Below are 12,462 nucleotides of genomic sequence, written 5' to 3' on the forward strand. Positions count from 1 at the left end.
TCTGCGAGTCTGAGGTTTTCTTTCTTTAACTGAGCAAATTTTTTCATCCTTAATATGGAGCTTATGCAGGTGGCTGTTAGAAGGATTGAATATGTGAAAAGTCTAGAACAGTGTAAGTGATCAATAAATGGAGATATTATTTCTTCAGTAACATCATTGCTTAATGTATTTTGAGAATTTTGCTTCAAAGTTGACTTTGGTATTATGTTGTGATGCCTTTACCAGCAGTCAGCATTCCATATGCTTGACCCAAAATGGTAACACTCAGCTGGACAACCCTTCTCATGGCCCAGAATGGCATTTGGCCGTTTCCCAAAAATCAAATCTATTCTCAGAGGAGGAATTTTTGCTACTATTCAGGAGACTCAAAGAAAGGGCTGTAACATCTTAAAAACGGTTGCAAAATACAGCTTCCAGAATTGTTTGGAGCAGGGTAATGCTAATGACATAAATGTACAGACTGAAACAGACACTCCCTGGGATATAAAATTCTGTCAGTTTTTGAAAACACAAAGCCTTGCTTGCTTCCATACCTTGATCCTTTGCCAGTTGTTTCCTTGATCATTACTGTGGTCCAGGGACCAGCTGCACGTGCCCTTTGGACTCACTGAAGGAGCTTTAAAACCAGGATCCACGACTGAGGAACATTGTGTCAGCAAGATTTTAAGTTAACCTTTAAAGAGAGAATTCTTAGTCCTTTATATATTCACTAGCATTGCCTGTCGAGAGAACAGTGGAATTTTGGATCAAGGAGCAGAAACCCCTCAGAAAAAATGCCCTTTGCTTGTGCCCTGATTCCAGAAGAGTATAAATCACAGGACCAAAGAAATAGCAATCACTGAAGATGAATGGAACTGGTCCCTCATTTTCTGCTCTCTGTTTTTGCAGTTTGGCCAGCGTACCCTCAGGACTTCAGGATTACCTTTTGTGGGATAACAGGTCTCCATGCCTCTTGATTATGAGATATGACTTATCAGGGGAGGAGAGGGAATGGGGGTCTTTTAGTCATTCAGCGTGTGTTTATTGAGCACCTAGTCTGTTCCTAGGTGGCACATATGCTTAAGCACTAGGCTCCTAACTGAAAGGTTGGTGCTTTGAACCCCCCCGAGGCACCTCAGAAGAAAGGCCTGGTGATCTGTTTCTGAAAGGTCAGAAATCCAGTGGAGAACAGTTCCACTCTGACACACATGGAGTCACCATGAGACAGAATTGACATGGCAGCAACTGGTAGTGTGTTCAGGGAATGGAAGCTTTATCACAACCACATTATGGAGGTGTATAAGTCAACCCTAGGTGTAGGTGAGCCTGAACTTCCAGCTCTGTTTCTGTTTAAATTGTCCCTATTTTTGTTGCCATCCACATTGCAACTAGGGAGCAACAGAGCTCCTTCCATTAGCTTCTCAACCTGGTTGTGCCCAAGTGCTTTCGTGCCCCTCGAGGTCATAAGCCCACTGAAGGACATTGATGTTCTAAACAGCCACTAACGTCGTGGTTGTTCAGAGCAGGGCATGGGGACAGAGCTTGTCTGCCAATACCTCACAGGATGTCTGTTCCATTTTCACTCAGAGTGCTGGACTGAGAAGAAGGAGGCGGGCTTAGTCCGTATCTGGCCCTTTCTAGGTGTCACCTTAAAGCACAGATTTTCTCTGAGCTATGTTTTTTTTGGCAGGTATTAGCTTTCCCACCTAAAAATGAAGCATTGAACCAAAAAAAAAAAAAAAAGTTCCAAATCGAAAGGAATTAGTAAACTTGACTTTTCGACAGCATTTCACTGCCTCTCCCCCCTTAAAGAACTACTAGATCCCATGATCCTTCAGTCAGTCTCCTTGAAAATCTAAAATTTTGCCTTTCTGTGTCAACATATCTATGACACTTATAATTCAGTTATAGCACTGAGGAGAATTGAGATGACAGCAGATACCATTTTAATAAATTGTGTTGTAAATAACTATAAATCTATTAGCAGCTTTTATGGCCTGAATTTAAAATTTTTAAATAACGTTTTAAATTCCAAGTGAATTAGAATTTCCTCTTTCTCCTGAACTTGCCAAATGAACGCATATCAAATGTTAGATGAACAGAAGCCTGAACCAGGAATCACTCCCAGCAACTGAGTTTCCATACCCTAGGAAATTTTTTTTTTTTTTTTTTTGCTACATTGATTTATCTTTGTTCAGGCTTTCTTCCTCCGTTAAACATGTGTTTTTTTTTTTTAATTATTATTCTCCATGTATGATTGACTTAGAGGCTAAATCAGAAAACAAGATTGATCCTGGGCTATGACATTAACCTTCTCCACACTCTGAAGCTGATGCCGGAAGCTGTTCTCAATGCCTCTTCCCTCTGTCACTGCACGTTCTGTGTATTCCCTTCACCATTGCCTGTTCTGTATATTCTGTTCATCATTGCATGTTCTGCAAGATGCTCACCTCTGCTAATGTTTGCATATGACACTGCAAAGCTGCATGACCTTTTTCTAATGTCACCAGGGGAGCTGTATGAATATGGGTCTATCAACTAACTATTACCATTCTTATCATTATTGGGAATGTTAAATGAAGAATAAAATATCATTGTGAAATTTTATTTTTCTGCATTTGTAATAGGATTTATCAAAATAATGTTTGTTAGTGCTAGACAAAATTGCAAATGATAGTGAAGACATAAAATCTAAAGTTCAAAAACCTTTGCATTTTTAAAGTATTTTTCTTTTGTAAAAGATTTTTTTTAAATATATTGCAGTCCTCTAAGAAATAAGGAAATTGATATATTTTTTCTATAGCTTTGTGTGGTAGAGAGCTATCAGACTAACTGATCTAAAGATCAACAAAATTTTCGAATAAGATATTTTATCTGTTAGATAATTTAATGTTAAAAATGCAACTTCCCTGGAAATATTATCTATAGTTGAATATTTCCATAAAAAGCAGTTGAAAAAGTATATTTAAATTGTCTCCCGGAAAGCCTAGAATTGTGGTGAAAAAGAAAAAATGAAAGCAAAGACCAAAAGAATAGCAAACTGCTTAATATACATCTATAGATATTCCTAAGAGAATATCAATAATCAAAACCCCTTGGAAGAGATCTAAATACAGAGTGAGAGGAGCAAAGATGGAGATGGACGGACGGCATGAGCCTCGTACCCTCCCATACCAGGAGGGCTGGAATGCAGTGCCTTCTTATTGCCTTTGTGTTTGTTTGTGGCCAAGGCTTTCTACCTTGGTGTTTATAACTTCTCTGTTTATTATCCATTTCTAATAAGTACTGATTTAATTTTTGTGGGCTTGTTTTTTTGTTTGTTTTTAAGAAAATACAAAAGGTAAAATGTACCAGAGAGGAGCCTTCTTGTAAGTATGAAGTAAAAATACTACTTTTGTAAGAAGAACTAATGAATATCAATGGGAAAATATCATAAAGTTTAGATAAATATTTAATTTTTATGAGCATTTGAATTTTGTATGTCACTGCAGTCTAATAGGATAAAAATGATAAATTATTCGTGGCCCCAAATAAGTGATTATGAAGATAGAACATCTAGCTTTTAATAAGCAGCTTAGTTTCATTTGTACAAACTGCATTTATTTGTTTGGTTTTTGTACCTAGGATTTTAAAAATATGGACAAATTCCTTTGATGTGTGTACAGTTTGAATATTGAGGCCAGGAATTTAAGGTTCAACCATAAGAACTGAGTATTAGGTACATACTGATATCCACATTCATAGAATACTGTCCTGATACCAGTGTGCAGGGAATATAAAGCATGCGTCTGTTATAGCTTATTACAGGGAATATATGTAGAAAATGTACCTGGTGAATGAATATATGTACAGATGCCCACGTATGCACACCAGTATTACTGAGATGGATTCGGGGCACCACCAGGGAAAAAAAGTAAAAGGACTTACTTTGAAAATTAACTGTATTTAAGCCTAAAATACAGAAATACTGTGTATCACATTAAATAAACATTTTTACTTTACTGTTTTTACAGCCTTTTTATCAAGGAAGAATTCAGAAAATTTTCCATGCTATATGCAGTCGACTTCACACACTTAACAGATTCTCTTCTAAAGCTGCTAAATACTGATGAGAAATATCTAACTGATAACTCTTATGATTTTTGTTAAAACTGTATGGTAGAGTGTCCTGTTTTTGTTGGCTGATTAAAAGTTTCTGTTAGACTTGTTGTAAAGATGGCCAGATGATAGCGTTTTTAACATTGCGGCGCAGTGGATATTTGTGCTGGTACAGTCTAGATTCAGTTACACACGCCCTGGTTTTATTAGCTCTTGCTACTGAATAGTAGTCAGCCCCCATTATTTTTATTCCCAGATAGGGGATTTCAAAGAATGTAAATGGACTCCTTCATAGTATTTGGTCCATCTTAATAGTTACTGTAAAATACGTAAGTAATTTCTTAGGAAACGTTGAAAAATGAAAATTTCTATTTCTCACAATTATTTCTATTTTATACCTAAACACATTGGTTCACTTTTTCAGATTGTTATTGCAATTGAGGAACCCTGGTGACATAACAAGTAATCTCTGGGCTGCTAAATGAAAGGTTAGCTGTTCAAACCCACCAGCAAGTCCATGGGAAAAAAGACCTGGCGATCTGCTCCCATAAAGAGCACAGCCTAGAAAACCCTGTGGGGGCAGTTCTGCTCTGTCACATGGGGTCGCTATGAGTCAAAAATTGACTCGACAGCATCAAACAACAACATACATAATTTTAAAATTCAAATTGTTTTGAAATCCTAGAAAGGAATTTAAACTTTTAAAACCAGACAGCCGTCATTAGACAGCCATCTTAGTTTCCTAAAACCAGTCACCACCTTAACACTTACCTGTGCAAGACTGACAACTAAAAATAATTTGTCACCATGTAAATATAATTAGCAGCAGATGTAAGACCTGAAATAACAGTAGACTTGTGCTAAGTCAATATTAACAGATTGAAAATGTTAGAAACCACATAATCCTCTGAGTTCCATGTTCATATGTTTGTGTGTGTGTGTATAATTCAAAAAGGAGTAGGAGAATATCTGTCTTGTGTGTCTGCTTCTACTCTCTAACTGGGGTCACTTTAACCCACAGGCTGGTCACCCTCCCTAACCCCTTTGCTAATGAGTGGTGGTCCTGCCCCCCTGGCTGGCAGGCCCACCCTTCTTCAGCAAGCTGCTGCCCAGGGAAATGTCACTTTATTATCAATGCTGCTTAATGAAGAAGGACTGGACATTAATTACTCCTGTGAAGATGGCCATTCTGCCTTGTATTCTGCTGCTAAGAATGGACATACAGGTAAAGATGATGACATCTTATTTCATTGTACTCACACTTGCTAAAGGATGGAGAGTCAAAAGCAATTGTAACCGTTGTTACAAAGTTCATTTTGGTTTCAAGTTTTCTCTTACAGGTAGTGGTGGGTAATTTATTTTCATGAGCTTTAAAGTTTTTGTAAACATAACAAAATCCAAATTGTTCAGTCCTTGATAATGTAAATATTTTATTGCAGCTAGTATAAAGTATCTTTGTGTTATGCACAATGCAATGTATTGTGCATGTAGAAATTGTGGTTCTGGAACTGAAAAAGCATGTTTTAGAATAAAGCCCTCCATCTGTGACTACTTTGGTCAGAACAAAATATCCCTAATTTGTGGGTTAGAAATACCTGATGTGTATTAAAGTCAAGCATCATGATTCTAGCACACGCTGCAGCAAGGTAAAATTTTAGTAGTTAGGAAAGGCCATGAGTCTAAAATTGTTTTGTCATTGGCACAATTTATAGTTATTTGGATTTTTTTAAGAAAACTGAGACATTGTGTAACTATAAGTGACTGATTGATGAAGTCTGGGGATTATTCTTGTTCCTTAAAATGCAAATTCTGTAGTCAAATATATTAAAACATATGGTAGTATGGAAAAAGACATGATTTGACTGCAAATGCAGTCAAAAAGCATTACATGTGCAAGCCATATGATTGTAAATGAATTCAATCATGTGCTTCCTTAAAAGTTTTCAGAGCTTCACTGTGTTAAAGTGGACTGAATGGAAGAGTCTAACGAGCTGGAAAGATAGCTCATTATTTTAAAGTACTTTGGAATTCTCCTTTACTTCTAGACCACCGTAGATATACTCTTTAATATAGAGAAATTAAGTCCAGTAAATAGCATGAGGAACACGAGATCTGGATGCTGTTTATGCCTGAGTTGGGGAGTTTTCTGTAAGCTTTGTTTTATCCTTATCCGTGGAGTTGAGTATAAGGTGGTTACCACACAAAAGCATTTTAAAGATTAAAATTAAATATAAAATTAGAATTAAACTATTTGAATATAAAGAATGTCATTTTGATTTGGTGAATGGATTTGATTCTCTATCCAAATACATTATATTCTGAGACAGGCTGGTGGAAAAGTCTGGTAAAGCAGTTTCTGAAGTCTGACATTCCTTTCATTCCAAACACGCACACACACACATACAAAATCATGCCTTGGTGAGTCTGGGGTATTATCATCAGGAAAAGAGGCTATCCTTCTAGGTAGAATTGTCTGTGGAGTCCCACATCCCCAGAGTTGTCAGGTGAGCTGTGCAGGGAAGAGTTCCTGTGGATGCAGAATCTCTCTGCAGCTAACTCTAAGCAAGGAGTTACAATGGCTTCCCGTTACAACCCGTAGACTGTGTGAGATTGCTGCTGAATGCAGAAGCCCAAGTCAACGCTGCTGATAAAAACGGCTTCACACCCTTGTGTGCCGCAGCTGCTCAGGGACATGACAAGTAAGTGATGCTCTTTGTTCTTTTTTTTTTTTTCTATGAGAAGAACCTTTTTAAATACTTTTGCACATGTTTTAGTTCTGGCTGACTATGTAAACTGGTGCTTCAAATCCATTGGCAAATCAGTTTACTAAACACATTTGAGGGTTTAAATTCAAAGTAGGAATCCAGACTTGCTCTTCTTAATGATAAATGGTTGGATAGAGGGAAGTGAAGAAGAGAAATATACGGTATCAAAACCTCACATAAATGAACTCTCTCCTGAGGAAGATAATCTCTTTCTAGTATATCATCACAGAGTGATGGAAGAGAATGTTAAGGAGTTGGTCATTCACTATTTTCCACTGCTGTGACACCCTCCAAAATTATGTGTGTGTATAGATTGTAATGGCATTAAAAATAAAGCATAACCCATTGCCGTCAAGTTGATTCCAACTCATAGTGACTCTGTAGGTCAGAGTAGAACTGCCCCATAGAGTTTCCAAGGAGCGCCTGGCAGACTTGAACTACCAGCCTTTTGGTTAGCAGCTCTAGCACTTAACCACTACACCACCAGGGTTTCCAAAATAAAGCATAGAATTAACATTATTTGTAATAATCTTAACTCCCTAGAGGCAGTTTTTTCAGTATTACATTCTAAGTACACATCTTTTTTTAACGATTTGAAACAATGGAGCAGGGGCTTTATATAGTAAAAGCACAAAACTAAAAAGAGCCTCTTCATTAAAATACGTATAACTTGAGTAGTTATTTCTTTGGTAGCTTACTAAGTCAGTTGAATACAGGCATGACTTAAAATGAAGAACTCTATTTTAATAATAAAATATAGCTATGTTGCTTCCTCTTTTTTCCAGTTGCTGTTGAGTCAATTCCAACTCATGGCAACCCTATATGGGTCGGAGTAGAACTGCACTCCACAGGGTTTTCAGTGACTGATTTTTCAGAAGTAGATCACCAGGTCTGTCTTCTGAGGCACCTCTGGGAGGACTGGAATGTCCAGCCTTTTGGTTAGCAGCTGAGCACATTAACTGAATGACCACCCAGGAACCACAGAGGCATGAATAGCTTTGCAAAAAGGGAGAACCTGGGGAATTCAGGGGTTGATTAATTTAAATGTGTAAGGTTGGGTTTATGACATACCTCACATAGATCAACATGTAACATATTTTATTTTTCAAAAATGTATGTTAATCAGTTGGCAGTCCAAGGGAAGGGAAGACATACATTTAAGTAAAATAAATGAATATGTTGTGGATTATTTTCTAATTTGCTTATGATTTAGCCCACCTTGCTAAGTTTATTCTCAACTAATTTTACAAACTTAAGCTCTTGGTGTTTACGTAGTTACTGTAAGCACCATGAAGTCTTGGATTTACCTCATTTCTTCCCTTTTTGATTCTCAGGCAGTGAGTTTCTGCCTAGCTGTGTCTCTTGCCTTGTAAACTAGCCCCTCACAGGAGAGGACACCCTCTGCCGCCTTTGCTCCACAGGGCAGCACTTTTTTCTGCCTCTCTCTGCCTTTTATAGCGGAGCACGGGTGCCCTACTGTCTACGCTATTTATAATTATTTTCTCAAGTGAAATCTCAGAATAACTCAGCAGCCTGACTTTTTAAAAAAGGTTCAAACTATACTGAACCGCAAATAATATATATGTCAAGCACAGTTAAACCATTCATTCCAGTAAGTCAAACAGATATTCCAAGGACTCCAGTTTTACAAGTTGGTTACAGAGAAATGTCACAAACTAGGGCTTAGCACTTGATCAAAGCTGCTATTTTAAATTTTTCATGGATGTAGTTAAGTTTTGCAGTTGAAATAGATTTCCTGGCCTTGTTGAAATACTAAAACCAGTACCAGTTGCCATCAAGTTGACTCCAATTCATGGTCACCCCCTCCTGTTAAAATAGCAGTATCTGCATAAGATCCGGAGCCCTGTGGTGCAGTGGTTAAGATCTCGGCTGCTAATCAAAAGGTCAGCAATTCAGATCCACCAGCTGCTCCTTGGAAACCCTATGGGGCAGTTCTACTCTGTCCTGTAAGGTCACTATGAGTTGGCATCGACTCGACAGCAACAGGGTTTTTTTTTTTTTTTTTGGTTATATAAGATCCACAATAATTGAGATATGAATGTATGTATACACACACACAGACACTGCATACATGTAAAAATGCAGGATTACTTTTGCGTTTTTCTGTATTTAGTATCTTAAATACTTCAAAGGTTAAACTCTGTTTTTATGAAATTAATTGTAATCTTGTGTTTAGGTGTGTAGAATTACTAATTGCATATCGTGCTAACATTAACCATGCTGCTGATGGAGGACAGACACCTCTATACCTGGCCTGTAAAAATGGAAATAAAGAATGTATTAAACTCTTGTTGGAAGCTGGAACTGACCGAAGTGTAAAAACCAGAGTGAGTACCAGTTTTGTGATTTTTTTCTGTATATGCAATTTATAGTGTGCCTGCAAAACTCTAAAACTAGAAAAACAAAATGTGTTAAAACAGAGGTTCCTTTGTTTTGTTTTACTTTTTGGATATGGATTTGGGAAATGCCTGACTTCTGGTTGCATCTCTTCTCTGCTAATTAAGGCCTTGTCCAATAGCCTAGCCAGCCCTCTAACCTCTGAGCCTCAGGTCATTCATCTGTAATGGTGTATTTTCTATTTGCCCTACTTTCAGAATTAAGAGAGATGATATCGGTATGTTTTTATTCATTCAACATGACTTACTGAGCACCAGCCATTCTGGGGACCAGAGACAACAGCAGTAAACAAAACAGCCCCTGTCCTCATGGATCTTACATCCTAGCAGGGAGGGGGAGAATCTACAGCAAACAAATGAGCAAGAATTAGATAGTAAGTTGGATGTTTAAAAAATGATGTGGAGAAAATAGAGAGGGGAAAGGGAACCGTCACTTGGAGTGGACAACTTATACTTTGGTGCCTGTAGAAGACTGGTACCCAAGTCAAGTCATCAGCAGCCGAGTGAAGAACAAGCCATGAAACCGCTTTACCTGACTGGTGCACGGGAAACATGCTCGGTGTGCCCTTACTGCCCAGCACAGCTTTAGCTAATGATCAGATGATTCAGTCTAAGTTTAGATCATTACAATTTGTCTTCCTCTCTGTCTTCCACCCCATTATATATGTGTGTGTGTGGGAGTATATATATATTATTTTTGATTATATATATATGTAAGCTTTGCTGTAGCTCACTGAAATGCATTTAGTATAGCAATATGAAATAATACATGAAAAAATACACCAAAGGGAAAATAAAAGTAGAAAGATAAAATAAAGCCAAAATACAAATCACCAGAATTAGGCTCAGATCTTTTACAAAAATAAAGAAAACTTATGAAGTTGGGCACCTGAAAAGAGGGCAGACTCATCTCTGTATAAAAATGAGAGACTATAGAAAGGACCAAGATTTTCCCTAGAATAGTGGCTCTCAAACTTTAGTACATCAGAATCACCTGGAAGGCTTGTTAAGGCAGATTGCCAGGCCCCGCCCCGGGAGTTTCTGATTGAGTAGGTACGTCTGGGGTGGGACTCAATTTGCATTTCTAATGTATTTCCAAGTGAAGCTGTTGCCACTGGTCTGAAGACCACACTTTGAGAACTTCTCTAGAAAACAGAAGTGATTCTACTTTAGCAGCCGGCTAAGTACGTGAGGAGTCTCCAAAGAAATAATAGGGAATGAGCCCGATAATTTTAGTCAGAACATTTTCTAAGTTTGTGTTTATCAATATCCCATTGCAGTCACAGAATACTTAGTAGAGACTTATAGAAAATAATGAAATTATTTGGCTTTTATTTTTTTCCTGCATGTCCACCTTTTTCTTATTATATGGAAACTTTCCTATTGGAATGGTTGGCATAAAATTTTAAGATCAGTAATGTTGGGACAGTGCCTTATAAGTAAAACTGGTTTATAAAAACATTCTTTTAATACATTAACAATAACTGCATTCTTTTAGTACATTAATAATTACATCATACATGTATGTATACTTTTAAAACCTTTCTTATATAATATTGTGTTTTAGATGAAAGGTTACACAGCAAGTTACATTCCCATTTAACGTTTTTTATACAGATTATTCCGTTACATTGGTTATGTTTTTTACAATGTGTCAGCATTCTCATTATTTCCATTCTGTTTGTTCTGTTTCCATTAATCTAGCTTGGAAACTCTGGCATAATAGTTAAGAGCCACGACTGCTAACTAAAAGGTCGGCAGTTTGAATCCATCGGGCGCTCCCTGGAAACCTACGGGGGCAGTTCTACTCTGTCCTAAAGGGTTGCTATGACTAGGAATAGACTCGAGGGCAGTGAGTTGCCCCTTCTTACCTTTTCATCTTTGTTTTAGGGTAAATATTGACCATTTGGTCTCATATAGTTGATTATTTAAGGAAACACAGTACTCGCAAGTGATTTTGTTAATTTTATAAGCCAATCTATTGTTCAGATGAAAGGTGACCTCTGGGAGTGGCTTCAGTTCCAAGTTCAAAGGGTATCTTAGGTCGGTAGTCTCAGGGGTTCTAGTCTTTATCTGTCCAGCAAGCCTTTTGTAGGAATTTGAGCTTTGCTCTACATTTTTCTCCCATTCTATCTGGGACCTTCTATTGTGTCCCTCCTTAGAACAGTCGATAGTGGTAGCCAGGCACCATCTACTTCTTCTGGTCTCAGGCTAGATGAGAACGTGGTTTGTGTGGACTATTAGTCCTGGGGACTAGTTTCTTCTTTGAAACTTTGAGTCTTTGATTTCCTTCATTCCTTCATTCTCCTTTGTTCCTGATGAGTAGAGGACACTGGTTGTGTCTTAGATGGCCACTCTAAAGCTTTTAAGACCCTAGACGCTACTCACCAAACTAGGCTGTAGAACATTATCTTTATGATCTAAGCTATGCCAATTGACCGAATCGCCCAATGAGTCTGGGGTCCTAAGCCTTTCAGCCCAGTTGCCCAAGCCCTCGAGGTGTTTGGATATGTCTAGGAAGTCTGCGTTCCTATGCCCCCATGTGCTTTATTATATATATGAGTGCATATGCAGCACATACAAACATGTATATATATATGCCTACAGGTGTACCTCTGCATGCACACACGTACTCACATATGTCTCCCTATGCACACATATACATACATATCTACCCATGTAACCACATATTTTTTGGTTATTGTTGCAAAATTTTATGTTATAGCATTTACTGAAGTTGCCATTATTCTTGCGTACTTCTTGTTGTCTTCATTTACCTTGGTCAGGTTGTACAGACTTCACCCATATTGAGTATTGCCTTTCCCATCACCAAAGATAACAAGTGGTTGCTGTCTAGAAAGCGATTCCCTCTCCCTTCTCCTCCCATCCCTGGTAACCATCAAAAAACATTGCTTTCTCTATGTATACCTATTTTTGACTTTTTATAAAAGTGAGACCACACAGTATTTGTCCTTTTGTGACTGACTTAATTTCACTCAGTATAATGTCCTCCAGATTCATCCATGTTATGTTTTGCAGACTCATCGTTATTCTTTATAGTTGCCTAGTATTCTGTTGTATGTATATACCACAATTTGTTTATCTGTTTATCCGTTGATGGACACTTAGGACACTTTTTGCTATTATGAATAATGCTGCAATGAACATAGGGGTGCATATGTCTATTCGTGTTAAAAAATCTC

At 37.7% G+C, this 12,462-nt stretch overlaps 1 protein-coding gene across 1 annotated transcript in view; it reads left to right on the plus strand.

The window, feature by feature from the left end:
- CTTNBP2 (cortactin binding protein 2) overlaps positions 1-12,462 on the plus strand; it is a 173,254-nt gene that overhangs the window by 90,214 nt on the left and 70,578 nt on the right. The window contains exons 5-7 of the mRNA XM_023544586.2: positions 5,099-5,302; positions 6,677-6,776; positions 9,040-9,190. Coding sequence (XP_023400354.2) covers positions 5,099-5,302; positions 6,677-6,776; positions 9,040-9,190 — 455 coding nt within the window. The remainder of the gene's footprint in view (positions 1-5,098; positions 5,303-6,676; positions 6,777-9,039; positions 9,191-12,462) is intronic.

The sequence above is a fragment of the Loxodonta africana genome, chromosome 8 (assembly GCF_030014295.1).
Source record: "Loxodonta africana isolate mLoxAfr1 chromosome 8, mLoxAfr1.hap2, whole genome shotgun sequence".
In the NCBI taxonomy this organism is placed as follows: Eukaryota; Metazoa; Chordata; class Mammalia; order Proboscidea; family Elephantidae; genus Loxodonta; species Loxodonta africana.